The sequence below is a fragment of the Diorhabda carinulata genome, chromosome 11 (assembly GCF_026250575.1).
Source record: "Diorhabda carinulata isolate Delta chromosome 11, icDioCari1.1, whole genome shotgun sequence".
Taxonomy (NCBI): domain Eukaryota; kingdom Metazoa; phylum Arthropoda; class Insecta; order Coleoptera; family Chrysomelidae; genus Diorhabda; species Diorhabda carinulata.
This window is the reverse complement of record NC_079470.1, coordinates 6762177-6780902: the sequence shown is the minus strand read 5'-3', so window position 1 is coordinate 6780902 and position 18726 is coordinate 6762177. Positions and strand designations below refer to the sequence as shown.

The following is an 18726-nucleotide window of genomic DNA, read 5'->3' as shown; positions in this document are numbered from 1 at the left end:
CGTTCTCAGAGAATTCATTTAACATACACTTATTTTCACCTATATAGATATAGCTCTTAGTTACAAGCTTAACCATAGACATAGTATTCGGTTGACAATGTCAAAATTGTCATATGAGAAAAAGAAGATGAAAAGGGTATTTCCAAAAAAGACATTTATCTGAGTTTATAAATGTTAATAAAATCTAACTTCTATTTTATATGATGAGTAAACTGTAAATATTGTAGTAGTAGCTTTTAAATCTTTTATATTTTCATTTGCATATAAAATAAGACCATGACTTCTGTGGAAAATCCAAAATATGAAGAATTATGTAGGCTCTGTGCAACTAAAACTGAGGTTTACTTAGGCATAAACATATTTGAGCATGAGGGTACAATTCGACAATTGAGTAAAAAGATAGATTCCTGTCTTCCAGTTCAGGTAGTTTTTCCAGTTTTGGTTGATTTCTTTTATCTCTTATATTTGAATTGATTTTTCTTTTATATGTGTTGTTGATATTCAATAACCAAATGGAAAACATTTTAAGCATAAGCTTTATATATTTCATATTCATATTTGTATGTTAATAACTATTAAAATTTTAGGTTCTGGAGACGGATGAATTGCCTAAGATGATCTGTGATGCATGTCTGTACAAGTTGGAATTATTTACTGATTTTCGAGAACGTTCAGTTCGTACTGAAAAACTATTACTAGAATTATATAAAGAATTATCAAACTGCATAGAAAATGGTCAACAACCATGTTTAGTTCCAATTACTAGTAATGAACTGATAATGGTACAGCATCATCTACAGAGCATCTCTGATATGGAACTACCTTCATTACCACATAACCAAGAAATAATTATGACACCTGATGTAAATTCGCATTCTTTAGAGAGTATCGTGAGTAGTAGTTTAAGTAACACTGATTTTTCCAATCAAACATTTAGTGCACAGGAAACTGCCATTGCAGATTCAAATTCAGATACTAAATTTGAAGATAACCTGACATTAATGCAAGATCATCAATTATTGACTGATCAGTTTAGATTGCAGCAAGACTTACAACTTGAAAATGCCTCTATTCCCTTACTCAATGATGTAAGTATTCGTTCAGTACATTTCTAAATTATTTCTGATTATGCAATGCAATTAAGTTTCAAGCCAATTATATCTAACACAATAATTTAGTAGAAAAGGTACTTTTTTATTTAATGGTAACATGTCATTAGGCCTGTTACATTTTTCTTAAAATATTTTAATATTCCTTGGTTCACTCATTGTGGTACAGTAGTCACTTCTGTTTTATTTATTCTGACATTCATGTTTTTGAAGAAATTAATTTATTAATGACCTCCTACCAAATATCAATTTGGAGAATCGTATCAGGGAATGATTAATGTAGTTATTAATAATTCAGTGTTTCCAGCTTTTTCACCTTCACTTTTAATATTGTTCCTTAAAAAGCTGATGGCGTCCAATATTAATTGTTCTCCTCATCTAAGTACCAGTTATTTATATAATTTAAGTGAGACCACTTCTTGAGAAAGAGTTATTAGCTAGAGAAGTAAGGTTACATAATAAATGAATGAGTAGTGCCTCTGTATCAGAACTACAGCTGTTCTTCCAGTTCCAGAGCTCTAAAACCTCCAGAATTTGTATTGGCTTTAAAGAGATCTTCACTTCTACAGGTTTCTAGCTCAAGCATTTTTAACAAGTCCTGAAAGACCTTAGTTAGTCAATTTATAGCCAATTTTACAACCTAGGATAAAACTGGAGATTAAACTAAAATTTAAATTATGGTTTGAACTCTAGTTTAAACCAAGAATAAACAAGATTGCTCTATTTTACAGCTCACAAATAAACAGACATTTTTCTGCTAATTGTCACAAATTAACTAAATTGTTTACCGAAAGTTGAATTGTTTGAGAAAATTGTATAAACAAAAATGAGCAAAGAATAAAAAATCGTGCAATAATGATGAAAATAACTTAAATGGTTATGTTTTCTACAGAACCGCAACAAATTTAAAAAATGTGGGACAATTTAAAAATTCTCTATAGTTCAAATAACTTTTTGTTTTTTCGGCGCGTCGACAATGTTGATTATTTCTTCACGATCATCAAGTTCATTAAATATAAAGTGCAAATCTGCAATCATTTGATCAAAACCCTTTATAATATTGTTAAAATGTAAACAATTTGAAAAAGTCAGGTTCGGTCCACCATTTCATGTTAAACTGAAGTTAAAACTACCCCTGGACCGCCAGTAATGTTAACACCGAAGTTTGTCAGTAAACGCCATTTATAAAACGTGAAGAAAAAACGTATCTGAAGGTTAATTCGACATTTGAGGTTTAAACTTCACTTGTAAAATTCGATCTTACAACTAAATATTTTGCATTTGTTAACCTCTTCTCTCTTTGTTGTACAATTAATAGATATATACCATGTTTAACATCTTTAACTTTTGCTTTCTAAATCAATATAACAGGGTGCCTAACTCTCCCTTGTGGGTTCATCATTTGAACTGTTCACTAATTTACAAACACTACTTTCAGTCTCTTGATTTCTCCTTCCATCTTCAAACTCAAGTCATTTGCTACTGCTGCTAAGCATTTCAATATAAGTTTTCTATGCCTTTATCCTACCAGTTGCCATTACAACAAAGCCCTTGTTACTACTGAGTGCAAAAAGTAATGAGACCAAATAATTCTGTGATCAAATTTTTTAAACCAATTCAGATCTACACATGATTGATTTGATCTTTTTAGTTTAAAGAAGCTTCAAATCATCCAACCCCACACAGATTTGATTTACAAGTTAAATTGGAAGAACATAACATCAGATTGCAATTTGAACAAAGCAAAGTGTTAGTGAATCAAATCTCCATCAAAACAGATAGCGAAGCATATAGGCAAGATGATAGTTCCAGTAACAGTATAAATTCCTTACACATAGAAAAGCAAGCAAACGGAATTGATCAAGCAAATTCGTTAAGTGATAAACAAATTTTTGACTTGAATACCACCAGTAGTGACTCTCTTCTAGTCATGGCTAATGACATAGATAATTTTTTCTGTAACATTTGTAGTAAAAATTTCGATCAAAGAGATGATTTTGATTTGCATTATTTGGAACATTTTCACAGATGTGGAGGGTGTAAGACTGTTTTCACTAATTTGGAAGTTCTTAATAGCCATAAGAAAATTTGCTGTGTACAAGAAAAAGTAAGCATGTTTTAAAAATCGTTTAGTACTCCATTTTTTCCATCCAATAACAATTTAATATTCTTTACAAAACACGTGTTTAATATTTACAATATATTTTGGCTTATTCTGTATTGAAGATCCATTTTTCACATTTTTAAAAACAAAAAGAAAATGCCTCCTGCATACCTCAAATACATTAGTTGTTATCATAAATACAGTAAGCTTCCGGAATTCCCAATTATAGTTCCATTGATTTATTTTTTCAGAACAATTGCTTATTTTATAAATTTTATCATAAATTTTTTAGTTTCTTAATTCCGTGGTTAAATCAAGTAGTAAAGTGAAATCTGTTAATGATTGGACAAGTGAAGATAGTGAAAATGAAGGAGGAATAAATATGATAAAAGAGGAAAATAAGTTTGAAGAAACTAAAAATATTAATCAATTAAGTAATAATAATGATAACGCTGCAACACAAAGTACTGAAAAAAGACGTCAAAAAAGTGGCGACAAGGTCAGTTTTCATGTTTATATATATTAAATACATTATATATATATATATATATATATATATATATATATATAAATATATATATATATATATAAAGGTCATCAAAATGAAAAACATACATTCATTTATAAAGATTCAAAAATTCTTGAAATGGTTCTAATACATAAAAAAGAGAATTTTTAGAAATGGTTCACATTCATAAGAATGAAAAAGCTATAAATGATAAAAATTCCTAAATAATTTAAGTAAAATTTATAGCTCTATTTTGAAAATTCTAATAAAACTAAAAATAATTAATTTGATTGATTAAGCTCTGCTACATATTGCAGATGTAAGGACTAAGAAAAATTTCTCTTATTTCTTATTAGAACATTTTCTATTTTGATTTTATTCTTATTTTGATGTTCATGATGTAGGTAGATCTATTGGTTAATAGAAATATGCAAGTTGTCAGTGTCAATATCATATTTTGATAAAGACTTAAAGATAGGTGCAAATGTCAAATTTTATCTTTCTAATTTTAAAAACAGAAGTGATCTAAAATCAAGAACGTGTATATGCATTAATATATATTATTTTTGATCTTTTGCAGCTTTGTAAAGTTTGTGGCAAAATGTATTCAACTAACTATAAATTAGGTGAACATATGAGAAAGCATACTGGAGAAAAACCTTTTAAATGTGGATCATGTGATAAAGCATTTAGATCAAGAATTGGATTAGCTCAACATGAAGCTAAACATACTGGTGAATATTATTTAAGATAATTTAAGATAATATAGTGTCAATAATAAGTAAAATATATTAATATTGAAAAAGGTGTGGACCGGGTATGAAACTAAATACAATGCTGAATTTAAACAAAACTATTTGGAAGGAAATCTAATCATTGATAAAAAGTGTCCTTAACAGACTCATTGAAGGCTCAGAGTGATTTTTTCTTCACTCTCACTGTTTTATGGAGAATATTCTCTAGTATTGTTTGACAGCATTTTTAATTGTTTCTAAACTAATGACCATTTAGTAATTCTCTATTTTAATTACTATGGCAAAGTAACTTGATCCAATAAATGTTAAGCTCTTCAAATGGTCCAATTTCTTTCACAATAAATTGAGCTCCCCAAGATGTGAGGAGGAGAAATTCTTGTTATTTCAAGCACCATCATCTATTTCTCACTTTAAAACTTCAATCACTACCAGTTTATGACAGGGTGGTCAGATTTTTTAACGACCCCTTTTTTATTTGCAATCTGTAAAATTTGCAATAAGCAAATGGTTAATAGCGATATATAAGTTACCTTGTAGTGGCAATTTCCTTTAACTTGTAAAAATATAGTTTGATTGAGGGTTAACTACACAACACATCACTATGACACTAAAATCTGTCTTGTTAGTAGGTGTGTGCTCTAAACTAGTCGTCAGTCCAGATGAATTCCAAGGTATTTTGCACTCTCTTTTTACTACAGAAGATGCCCGTTTAACATCACAATTGGACAGGTTCTTTTTCTTTGGGTGCAGGTAACATGAACAGATTTATTTTCATTCACTTTTATTCTCCAAGCTTTCAGCCACAAGGAAATAACGTCCAAATTTGCAATATGTGAGGGACAATAGCTAGGTCCTGATGAGATGCTAATGCAACAGTGTTATCTGCATATGTTGCGGTAGTTAAGTTGTATGGGGATATCAGCTGTATACATAAGTTAGAGTATCGGGCCAAGAGCACTTCCTTGTGGAACTCCTGACATAATTGGGTGTAGAGTTGTAATGTGGTCTTGGATTTTGACTTGAAGGTGTCTGTCTTGCAGGTAGGATTTTAGGATTAGGAAAAGGATGTGCTGGAGGTTTTACGTAATTTTTTATCGTAGTCTATTGTTCCAGACCTTGTCGAATTCCGGGCAATAAGGGTTGTTATAATAAGTCTGTATGATCATTGAGATTTATTTAAAAATAAAAAAAGATATAAACCTCACCTGGTATACATTTTGCTTTTGAGAATTCAAAAAAATCTTGTATATTGTATTTTTCATTTTTAAAGATTTAGTCTAGTTATTAATGATCATGATTAATAGTGATTAGCAATAAATTTTGCAAAATATTTTTAGGTCACTATGAGTTGTCTTGTCCAACATGTGGCAAGGGGTTCCAATGTAAAAGTTATTTGATGGTACACCAGAGAGTTCATTCTAATATCAAGCCATTTCCTTGTACAACATGTGGACAAAATTTTAAAACAAAACAGTCACTTTTAGATCACACAAACAGGCATTTAGGAGTTAAACCTCATATCTGTGATATATGTGGAAAAGGATTCATCACACCAGGTTATTTTTTATATTTTATGTAATTTAACCATAACTTGTATACATATGACTCGTATCTATACAATTAAAATTTTATTTTCTTAAAGGGGCTTTTTACTTTTGTTTTCAGGTCTTTGCAGAGCACATAAAAAGATTCACTCTGGTCAAGATAATCGAAAATATTCTTGTGATGTATGCGATAAAATGTTTGTATCAAAAAGCTATTTGCAAACACATCAACGTATCCATACTGGCGAGAAACCCTTCATGTGTGAAGTATGTGGAAAAGGTTTTTTAACACGTGTCGATTTGAAAATTCATTTAACAATGCATACTGGAGAAAAATCTTTTGTGTGCGAGATGTGTGGAAAAGCATTTGCTAGAAGAGATGCTTTGAGATGTCATCGAAGATCACATACAGGAGAACGACCCTATAGGTAAGTGGAATGTCATTTTACTACATCCCCGAATTTTCTCAATATTTAGTTTATTAAGGTATCATGTTTAATTTAAGAGATAATCAGTCCGGTATTGTGTTATAGAGAATGGGGAATATATACACCTCACAAAAATTATCGCATCACTGATATTTTAGCATATTTTTAATACTTTTAGTTTTCATGGACAATCTGTATATGTATCAACTTGATAGATATTTCTGGTTTCTTATCATGGACAAAAAAAATATCACAATTTCTTACAAATTTTTTTGGAAGCAAAAATGCTCAGTAAATCATTTCTGTCTTGGAGAATACCTTGAGATCGAGAACTTTCTAAGCAAATTGTGTTATTGTATAGTGAAAATTTAAATTTATTTTGTTAATAATGGATGTGCCTCAACGTTTAACAAGACATGTGACGAATGAAGAAGCCGCTAGAATCATCGCGCTCATACAAGATGGCTGCAGTCAAAGATACGTCGCCGGGGTAATTGGAGCTAAACAATCACTATATCCAGAGTTCTTATTCGCTACCAAGAAACAGGGCAGCTAACCAGAAGACCCGGACAAGGCTGCGGAAGGGTAACGTCGCTAGTAAATGGTCGTTATTTGAGGTTAACGGCGTTAAGAATTAGGCATACCACCACTCGAAGGTTGCAAACAGATCTGTTGGCTGCTCGTAATGTCCGAATAAGCCTACAAACAATTCGAAATAGCCTGATAGAAGCAGGTATACGAGCCAGAATGCCAGTTAGAGGTCTACGTCTTACCAGAGAACATCGAGTAGCAAGATTGAAATTTGCTCTAGAACACGCAAATTGGAATATTCAAGATTGGTCCAATATTTTATTCATGGATGAATCAAGATTTTTTTCTGTATTCATGAGATAGCCGTGTACCAGTAAATAGGCGATGTAGTGAAGGTTAATTTTTGTCAAACTGAAAGCTTTGGTGGTGACTCTATCATAGTTTGGGGAGGAATTTCTTTCCAGGGTCGCACGGAGTGAATGATGGAAGACTAAATGCTGACAGGTACATAACCAATATCCTAGAACCTCATGTAGTGCCCTATATGCCTCATATCGGTGACAACGCTGTGCTAATGCACGATAATGCTCGTCCACTCGCTGCTAGAGTGGTTCGGCAGTACTTAGAAAAGGTCGAGATACCCACCCTGAATTGGCCTGCACGTAGCGCGGACCTTAACCCAATAGAGCATGTCTGGGACCATCTAGGATGGCAAATTCAGCAACATCCGGCACCAATAAGAACACTAGATGATATTTAAAATGTTCTTTTTAACTTCTGGGAAAACATGCCACAAGGATACGTCCAGAACCTGTTTAGAAGCCTTCCAAGACGAATGGAAGCTGTAATTAGAACGAGGGGCGGCAACATGCACTATTAGCAATTCATCGGCTGGTTTAAGTTTAAGCACCGTTCATTTTTTTGTATAGATGTTTTGTACAATTTTGTCGATATTTTCTATGTTTTGGTAAATCAAACTTTTCGTCATCTGTAGACTAAATTGATATAAAATAAATGTTGCAAAAGGCGTATCTATTAGAGTTTTAATTAGTAATAATAATAAAATTCAAAAAACAGACAACACATTTAAAATATTTAAAAAATAATGAGTAATGCGATAATTTTTGTGGGGTGTATATTTAGAAGATATGGTCCTCGGGCCCTCTACCCATTTTTTTGATGATGACCAATAAGCTGGAAATTTGTAAATCGCTAGTTTAGGTCAAGACCGACAACTTTTTCCTTTGCGAAAAACCTCGATTTTGCGCCATTCGCCCTGTAGAGGGCGGTAAACATGTAATTTGGGCGAGTTACCAATAATTAATTACCAACCGGTTGTTATTCATTTCAAACGGGAGATTATTCATTACTATTACCTCAAAGAAATTTGTCCAAAAAAAATAACGCTCCATTTCCCCTGTCCGGCAGGCTAATTATGTCAGTTTGCTACGCTTATATTAATGGATAACCAGCAAGCTGATTTTTTTAAGAATTCGAAGGTTAATAAATTAAAAAAGCATGTACTCATGTTGTCCGAGGTATAGCGCGCGCCATAAAGGGAGTCCGACACTTGGAACCTGCTTGGAATGGTTAATTATATTTATGGTCGTTAGAGTTACGTCAGTACAAAATAAAAGTAAATAACTTCAAGGGTCTAAGAGACACTTGGAATCGCTAACTATAACATTAGTTCCCATTAGGAGCGGTCAGTATACAATAAATCTTGACGAATATAATAATAATTTGAAGTTAGGTAAATTTGTGATTATTCATAGTATAAGACAAAAATTAAGTAATCCGAATCGATAAGTTAATGGAGGGTAAAATAAGGGACACTTTGTATCATTTAACTAGATGATTAACAGATCCTAATAGTTCCCAACTCAAGAGGTTGCATCTTTGTCTGGGTTACATTCGTGCAATGTTGCCTAATTTTATATAGGAAATTATTATGGCAAAACAGAATATATTTGAAAGATACTAAAATAGCTCCAAGTTTAGTGTTGCATTTACAAAGGAAAGTGGTATCAGGTATCTTATGAAATGTGCCTGAATGATGATGCATTGTTACAAAAATAACATCAATAATAGATGAATGAGGAACTGAACAAAAAATTTTACTTCTGAGAGAAACAAATATTTGATGGAAGGTTCAGCTCTATACATCTTGAACAGGCTCGGAAACATTAGATGATGTAATTTGGAAGATTCACATAAGATGAACTCATCATCATTTCTATTGTAAACATTCAAATTTGTTGATAAGTTTCCTATTTTCCAAATAAATATGCCTTACTATAAAGTTTGTTTTGCATTCAGTTTATTAAGAGGCTTTTAGGCAGGGCATTTGTTTATAAAAAGAAATTTTTCATAATGTCACTTTTGTCGTGGTTCTCCGTTTTGTACTTTTATATATATATTATACCCCTAAATATTATTTTGATAGTTATAATTTTTAACTTGCTATTAACCAAATTAAATTTTGAGGTAATTTCGTTTCTACTGCTTATATTTTGTTTTTCTGCTTTTCTTTGTATCCAGGATACACATCGATGTTAGTAACAATCGTAATAAAATGCTTAGCAACGTTTGTATTCAGAAATATTGATTAACTTTATATTATTTTCAGTTGTGATTTATGTGGACAGACTTTTACTCAATTTACACCGATGGCTATTCACAAACGATTGCATACTGGAGAACGACCATATTCATGTGAAACTTGTGGGAAAGCTTTCGTATCGAGGTCTACGATGATGTCTCATGCCAAAAAACATGTGTGATAAATGGAAATGGTACATACAAAGACTGCTTTTTTTATTTATATTGATTAGTTCTAATAAATTTCCTGATGTATAATAAATTTTATCTTTAATTTCTTATTTCTTAGATCTTTTTATATATGTTTATGTTTCTAAATCGTCTTGATTTTAGATCTCTTCTATTATAAAATTATTATTAAAAACAAACTAATTTTATAACAGAAGAAACCTAGGACCAATACTATTTAAAAACATAAAAATAAATATTATCTATATATTTGATTTTTCTTTGAATATTTTATTCCCAAAATCATCCAGACTAGCCACTAATTTCTTTCTTCTACTTATATCCTTTACATATTATAACTGAGCGTTTCAATCATCAAGTTATCATCTTCAGATATGTGAAGAGGATAACTGTTATTGAAACTTAAAAGATGTTCAAAGTAATAAGAGTCGACCTGTTAGGAAGGGCAATCATTTAAATTTTAGAAATTTAGAAAAATTTTTGAGCAAATAGTTATAAATCTCCATTTCTGGAATAAATATTTAAAGCTCCAGTGTATTACATGATCATTATTTATATCTTTTCTCTTGACTCTTTGAAAGGTTATAAATAAAACGAATAATTCATGAAATTACTATATTTATATGAAGTGGATTAATGAATTAAAACATCTCACTAAAAGTCTATGGTTAAACATCAACAAAACTTATCATAAGTATTTAATTGAAACAATCTAAAAATCTATTACACAGTAATCACATTCAGATAAATATCACAAATGGAGAACATACCCCACTACGTTACTTGGCTCCAAATGAGAATTTCATAACTACTTGTTTCTGTATACAAGGTGATTAGAAACATCAATTCATATAAATTTGTTTATTTTTGATTAATGAGAAGAATATGTGAACAAAGTCGCTAATCTAATTTATTAACGGACAGTGAAGATTTTTCATGGTCACATGCCGGGATACAAATTGAAAGGCTTCATTATTAATAATGCATCATTCGAGGGGTGGTAATGTTGAGGAAACATGTTCTATAAACAGGTTACACAAAATATGTCTTAAAATGTGGTAGATTTTCGTGCAATAATTTCTTTTTTGGTGTATCTGCATTGGATTTGTTTTTCATATCAAAACAAACATTACCTTACGAATATACCTGGTATTTGTGGATTTGTTAGTCTTGTATACAGAAGCAATATGTAGATGACTTGTACTATATTTTTTAGTTATAAAATTCTTTCACGATAATCATGACAATTTGTACTTTTTGCATCAAATATGATTGTATTGTTAGTTAATTGAACAATATAAAATAATTTTGGGAAAACATTTTGTCATAAAAAACATACACATTGTTTCAAACAAATACATAAAATTTGAATCACAGCGTTACATAAAAATTATAAACAAATATTTTATATGGGGTGGACGTTAAAACTCGTAGTTCTTCCATCTACAAGTTGATACATTCAACTCGTATATAAAAATTAACCCCTATTAAAAATTAATCAATTTATACGTAATTAGAATGTATCAATTCATAGAATCTTTAAAAATATCCATTTTAATTTTTTTTTACTTATATTTAATAAAAATAATAAGGTCTCTTAGCAAAATTTATAAAAAATATATTTTAACTCACACCCTTTACATAAGGTACAAAACAAAAACAATCTGAAGGCGATTTGCAGCTTATCTGAAGACAAGGATTGTGGTCGATAACTATATTTTTGCTCAAAGCTGTGACCAATAAACATCATGTAATTTGGTAGTACTAATTTCAATTTTTTACCAAGCATTTAAACATCCTTAAATCTTTATTCTTCTTTTCCTTTTTGGACCAACAGCTTTCGTTTTCAACCCTACTATGTCTCAGCAATATAATAAAAAAAACACAATTGTTCGATCACAATTAAAAAGTAATTTCCTTCGCATATTTCAAGTGGTGTTTTTACTAATAGATATTAATGGAAGTAAAAAAAGAAATTTTGAAATCAAACAAATTTTGATAAACAATATAAAAACTCACACCGAACACAAAGTTTGCGTTATTGTCCAGTTAAAAAAAGAATAAATCAAATACTATTTATATCATCATCTAAGAATCGGTTAGACAACTTTCTCATAATAACAGAGAAAACTGAATAAGATTTAAGTGGGTATCTTAATCAACAATATACAGGTTGGCCAGAAAACATTGAAAACATAAACTACGGATACTACTTCCTTTGAAGATTAAGTCAGTTTTTCAAGTATTGTAACTATAGTAAACAATTTATCATTTCCGGCTTATACCAAGTTTAATGATTGTAAGTAACGGATTTTATGAGTTATGTATAAAGAAGTGATTAACAGCATCTTTTTGAAAGAGCGCTAGCTTGCTTGTGAGGAGCTTTTGGATAAAGAGAAATTAGATTAGTTGCACATCTAGTATCTGTTGTTTGCATTTGGATGGAAAATTTCTTGACACCCTGTTCTCACCAAAACGTTTTTAGACAGAAGAGAAAATAATATAACTGAAATATTCAATGGCAGTTATTAATAGATGTGGAAGAAATTAGTGTTTATTGAGGTTTATGTGCAATAAATAGAAAAAATCATATGGGAAAATTGGCATATGAAAGATTAAAATAGAAGTATCATGAAAGAATATAATAAAGAAGAATGAGTCAAAAAATTCCAATAGCATTATTGTCGATTTGTCATAGTAACTTTGATGATCAAATGTGAATTTTTTTAACAGTTTTTACTTTCTTTTTACACATTAGCATTACATGATATTTAACAAGGCTATAGCAGTGATGGTCGATTGAATAATTATTGGCCCTTCTTAAAAATCTTTGAAGCTTCAGGTTTTTTCTTTATATATTGAGAAGCAGTATTTTATAATCGCGTAAATTTTAAGCTAAACTATATGGCAGTGAAATTATACTAAAAAAATTATATTAATACTGAGATCAAGACATAATTTGGGGGTTAGATAAAAATGTTTTCATTTTTTTTAAATCCATATTCTTATCAATACTTGATGTAATCAGTTATTAATTGAATAGTTCTCTGTTGTGTAGATAAAATCCATTGGTTTTTTTATTATTTCGATATTTCTATATATATATTACAGATTCTTAAATCAGTCGTTTTATCAAAGTGAAATTGAAAAAATGTTATTTATACCTGCTCAATACGCTAAATAACCCATTATTCATCATTACAATTTTTAGCCGGTGAAAAGAATACATCACAATTGGTGTGACTTAGAAACTTCCTGGGTTCCAATCAAAAATTTGGTAGGTATACAAGATAGAGATTCATATTACATTTAATTACGAGTTGTAAGATGAGTTAATGAAACATTATCAAAGTTATTTCTTATACATTAGTAATAAGTGATAAAATTCCAAGTTTAACTTAACTTGAGTTCAAAATATCTATTTTGAATCATGACTTTTCAATAACATAAGGTGTTTCAACTTAAAGTTGCCCTTAAATTGATCACCTTTAGGAGTTTGACTGTGTTATAAGTTTGTTTTTATGGAACCCGGGTATTTAAAAATGCGACGTATCAACACTTTAAATATGGATAATATATATAATCCCAATTGACATTTTCTTATAGATATCAATGACATTGTTATCAGTATTAAATATTTCTACTGAAATTTTTGTACAAGAATTGTTATATATGTTATTGGCCAAACTCTATTTGAAGACTAGTTTTGCCTAGGCTAAACTAGTTCTTCCTATACACGATGGAATTAACTAATATAGTCTAGTCCAAACTAATTTGTCCTAAGCCCGATAGGATAAACTAGTTTAGCCTAGGTCAAAATAGTTGATTCTGATATAAATAAGCAAGTCCCCCCAAAGCACACCATGTAAAAATTAATAACAATTTTTAAAATTGAGATACGATTATTACTTTTATTAAATAACCCTTATTAATTGTTATAATATGATTGTTTGTTATTGTTTTAATAGAAATAATTATATTTCTAATTTATATCAGGATCAACTAGTTTGACTAAGGCTAAACTGGTTTATTCTATCGGGCTTAGGATAAATTAGTTTGGACTAAGCTATGCTAGTTAATCCTATTGCATATAGGAAGAACTAGTTCAGCCTAGGCCAAACTAGTTTGCCCTGAAATCAGGTTTGACCATTAACTTATGTATGCATTCTTCTATTATTTTCAATGTTTTCTAAAGTGTTACCAATTTTAACAAGAATGTTGTTTGAAGAGGCCTGTCTGTTAATAAATTACTCATATTTTCAGAACAAAGAATAAATTTATCATTGGATTGAGTGTCGACAATGGAAGGATTTTTGTTATTACAATTCCTAAGATTTAGCCACACAATGTAGTAAAATCATTTCTTTTTTTATAATAAAATAACATACATAACTATTATTTTAAATTTTACTTTTTATGTTAGAATTTATATTTTCTACTTTTTTGCTATGGTTTATTGATGAAATATCACTTTATAATTAGGGATAAAGAAATTTTCTGCAAATTAAACAGAATATCATGGATAGATATATAATTAGAATACCCAAAAAAAAATAAATAAACACGACATTAATGTGACTAAACCTGACAATTTTCTCATTTTCACTTACAAATCATATTTAAACAAATCATAGATCCGTCAATAACGACAAATGGAAGTCACATGCTTAAATTCTGGTGGTTTGTATAAAAAATATTTTTGAGAGAGCGCAGACTTCCATGGTGACTTATTTATTTACATATTATACAAAAACCTTTAGTAGGGGAGCCCCAGTTGAGATTTTGGGATTCACTCGAGCATTTCAGATAATATATGTCCTTTAGTTATTGGGTCATTAATGAAGTCGACTTTATGATTAGAACATTTTTAAACCTTATTTAAGGGCCTTTAAGGATCTACCACGAAAATTCGTACCGCACATTACGAAAGCGGAGCGTTTGCTTTTGGGTACTACCTGAACATGTAATTATTCAGCCTTCAGGGTTTGTGATAATAACACATTTTTTTAAATTTGAATGAGATTATGTAGCATAACCACTATACCGACGATATTGTCCGACAAAATAAGTGAAGCGTTCACCCAGTCCAACGAGCGAAACACGTCCATTTGAGCCTTATGGGCTCGTGAATATAAATAGAAATAATTTCATGTAAAATATTGTAGTAATGTTGATCGACAAAAAAAACTGACGCAAAATTAAAAAAACAATATTCTTTGTAACAATAATTTTTTTCAATTTATTTTTCGTGTAAATTTAAATTTTCGCGATTATGGGAATGTTTATATATATAACATAGATAAAAGAAGAAGGAAGAAGACTACGTCACATGCACAGCTGCTCAGCTCCATCTGTATTGTATACTTTCGCTTCAATTTATTTCATGTGGTATTTTCGAATTATATATGAAAAATATTTTAATTAACTGTTTTTTTTAATTTAAAAGTGGTATATAAATAATTGAGAAGTTTTTTTGTGCGAAAATTATCATTTTCGTCAGAAAAGAGAGAAAATTAAAATATTTACACCAGAAATTTTTAAATCATGCAGGACTTATTTGAGAACAAGACAGTAAAATGGTCAAAAATACAGCAACGTAAAATAACCCCATAACAGCCGATATGTTATTATTCTTCCTGCTAAAAGGAATTTATTGTGAAAAATAAAATTTCACTTATAAAGAGTAAGTGTAAAAATTTTTATCATTCAATACATTAGAAAGGTACTTTAATTGTCAAATAAAATATATTGTAGATTCCTCAATTTCTGCTTTTTACGTTATTCTGAAGAGTGCTTAAAAAAATTAAGTAAAAATATACTGAAAAAAACACCACTAAAGAGACATACTTTTTATTAATTTTCTTATCGGAGATATATATATAAATGATTTTAAAAAGTACTAATAAAACACGTGGTACCCTTTTCCAACAAGTTGTAATCACAAACCAATAAGGCTGAAAATTGACAAGTTCAGGTAGTTCCCAAGAGCAAACGCGCCGCTTTCTTAATGCGTAGTATGAATATTCATGGTAAACTGGTCAACAGGAAAGCTCTTAAAGAGGTTTTAAAAGTGTTATAATCATGAAGTCGACTTCATTGATGGCCCAAAAACTACTTTGCATTCCATTGAGCACTTCCACTATGTATATGTTCGTCATAAAGGATTATGGGTCTAGAAGCAGTCTGTCAGAACCGTGAAAAAATAATCGATCATTAGAAATACTCCTGCTCTTCTTTTTAAAGTATTTTAAGAGATGAGCTGGAACATGAACAGTCTTAGTTCTGAGTCGTCTGCCTATCTTAAATATACTTTGGTTAATAGATATGTTGGAGCAACTAAAGTTTGCTGGTTTATAGAGTATAGGTTCAATAAACTATTCTTTTCTGTGTAGAATTTTTTGAAAGATAAAGATGATGTTTAATGATCAGATTTAATTCAATCCAAAAGTCTCATCACCTACTCGACAAAGTTGTTTTGAAAGTAATCTTCAGCTTCACGGTGATGAAGTGAATTTCATGAATATTTGGATGAAGGGATTCAGCCAGTTTTCAAATTTTAGAAAGAGGAAAAATAAAGATGATGATTGATCATACCTAATTGAATTTTGGACTCTTGTTCAAGTGCAAATACTGAAGGAGTCAAAAAAGAACTTTTGAAAGTAACTACAACTGATGAATTGAAATTCAAATCTTGCTATCAATAAATCTGGCTGCAAAAGGCATATACTAAAATAAGAACTTGCTAGAAGCATAACAGGTCTATCCTTCCTATTATGATGGTTTCAAATGTTTTAGCATTTATCTTCTCTGTTCAATAAATAGTTCTACCATATCAACTATTATATTTTATGAATAAAGTAGAATCATGAATACACATATCTCTTTGTTCAATTTTTAATTCCTTTCTTGAAAGCGGTTAGTGATTTGTAAAAATTCAGGAACCTACGATCAAAATCAACAATATCTGCCACGTTGAAATATTTTCATGTGATTATTTTGTTAACACATTGCTGAAAATCTGTATAGAACCTTTTATTCTCGTTATCATTGAAACTTCAGAATACAGGTTCCCATTTGTGTGAATCCCAATTCAGCTTTTAGAGCTCCCCTACTATTAATGAGACAAATATATTTTTTCCAATCTATTTACAAGTGCAGTTACATATTTAATATGCACACTAACATAGACCAATCTGAGTCATCTGTGGGAATAACTGTTAAACATGACTCTAGCACAAAATAAACTACTAATGGTAATATTAATATGACCAAGTAAGTGACATGTGTATATTTTTCATAACAGACTACTTATAATACATCACCCAGTTTATCGTTTTTGATATAGATTCTAAAAATACTGATGACATATTAGCAACAAAAGTTACTATTTGGTGGTTAATTACATCAGTGAATTGGTAAACATATAACTTTCTGTATTTTTTCATATTTGCTATAGTATCAAAATTGATTCCGAGCTAAATACACATTTTCAAAAATTGGTTTCCCACAAGAATCTACAGGTTTGTTTCATTTAAAATTCTGTTCTGCTTCCCTCTTTAAGGCAGACAAAAATCTTTAGTAGAATTCAATGATTATGAAAAATATTAAAACGTTTTTCGAAACACTGAAATACAATATACCAGATGAACGTAAATGTCTTGTACAAATATAACACTCAATAGTATAGCTTACAACAAATAATTAAAAAAAAACAAGGTATTTTGTAGCATTGTGCAATAACCATTATTCTTCTCTTCTTTTAATAAAAAGGCTCTATATACCTATTAGGTAGGTACTTTGATGGAATAAATACCAAATGAAACCCTATATATCTTCAGGTTCCCTATATCCCATATAGTGCGCTGATCAGTACCTTTTTTAGTTTGTCATGTATCGATTCACTGTTCTTAGAGCATATAATAATTCAGCCTGCATTCTTGATTCAAGAACCATTAGATTTACATGAACCTGGAATGAAGACAAAACATTTGAATTGAAATTTAAAAACTTTCACTTTTAATAAAATCTTCAGATAAAACTGGGCAAAATAAGTAAACTTCATTTTGACTAAGTATTCAACTTAGCTCTGTAATTAAATCTTCAAAATTAAGCAGTATATTTGCCAAAATCCATAATTTTCTAACGAATATTGTTTTGCAGTTACTGCATTGATTAGAGAAGGCTTCTCACAAGTAAAAATAGCATAAATATTCAATGTAGCATAATCCTCAAGTATTAAAAAGATTCCAAGAGACAATAAGAGTTTTGCCACTTCAAGTGCTTAAACTAGAATTTCTTAAACCTAATTCTATACGACAATATTATAGCTGCTTTCCATTTACATCACAGCTCAGATTATTCTCACTTAAGACATCATAACTCAGTTCAATGCACGTTCCTTTTCAGTATCACAAGTGAGACCTAGCTGAGTTTTTACTAACAATCTCTACAAGGCTTGAGACCATGTACTTTAGTGAGTTTTGTGAACTCAGATTGGGGGCTTGAGGACATCACGTTGTCAGATCTTGTCATCAAAATAAGCAAGTAAGTACACAATACTAAATGATTCCAAAAAGTCATTGATGTAAATAATCTATAAATATTATTTTAGTTATGTAGTTTCTTTCATTGCGAGTAACAGACGGTTGGATCAGCAATAATAATGGTGAATTTTGCGTGGTTATTGAGAATATTAACTCACATTACATGTTCTTTTTATTCACTGAGCAATGACCTCATTATCTGAGTATGAGATACTCACATAATTGAGTGTCTCAGTTCACTTGAATGTAAATGGAAAGCATATGATGCTATGTATAAGAAGTAAGCAATTATATGATGAGAAGACGAATTAGGGAATTCTATTTGAAGCCCAAAGTGCCTACAATTGAACTTACCAATAACTTCAGCATATAAAAGAGTAAGAATTTAACCTTCTTAAAACCAAGTTTAGAGAT

General features: G+C 30.1%; 2 protein-coding genes across 3 annotated transcripts in view; one reads left to right on the top strand and one right to left on the bottom strand.

Moving 5' to 3' along the window:
- LOC130899531 (zinc finger protein ZFP2-like) lies at window positions 1–9842 on the top strand. The gene is made up of 8 exons (XM_057809534.1): window positions 1–423; window positions 588–1088; window positions 2761–3216; window positions 3506–3712; window positions 4302–4455; window positions 5814–6032; window positions 6142–6448; window positions 9609–9842. Exons 1-8 carry the CDS (start codon window positions 277–279, stop codon window positions 9760–9762), a joined length of 2145 nt encoding a protein of 714 aa, XP_057665517.1. The 5' UTR covers window positions 1–276; the 3' UTR covers window positions 9763–9842.
- A 528-nt stretch (window positions 9843–10370) lies between these two features.
- Window positions 10371–18726, bottom strand: part of LOC130899529 (sestrin homolog) — a 157037-nt gene continuing 148681 nt past the window's right edge. For both annotated transcript variants that reach the window (XM_057809530.1, XM_057809531.1), the window contains one exon: window positions 10371–17737. In XM_057809530.1, the coding sequence (XP_057665513.1) occupies window positions 17648–17737 (90 nt within the window). In that variant the 3' untranslated portion in view covers window positions 10371–17647. The remainder of the gene's footprint in view (window positions 17738–18726) is intronic.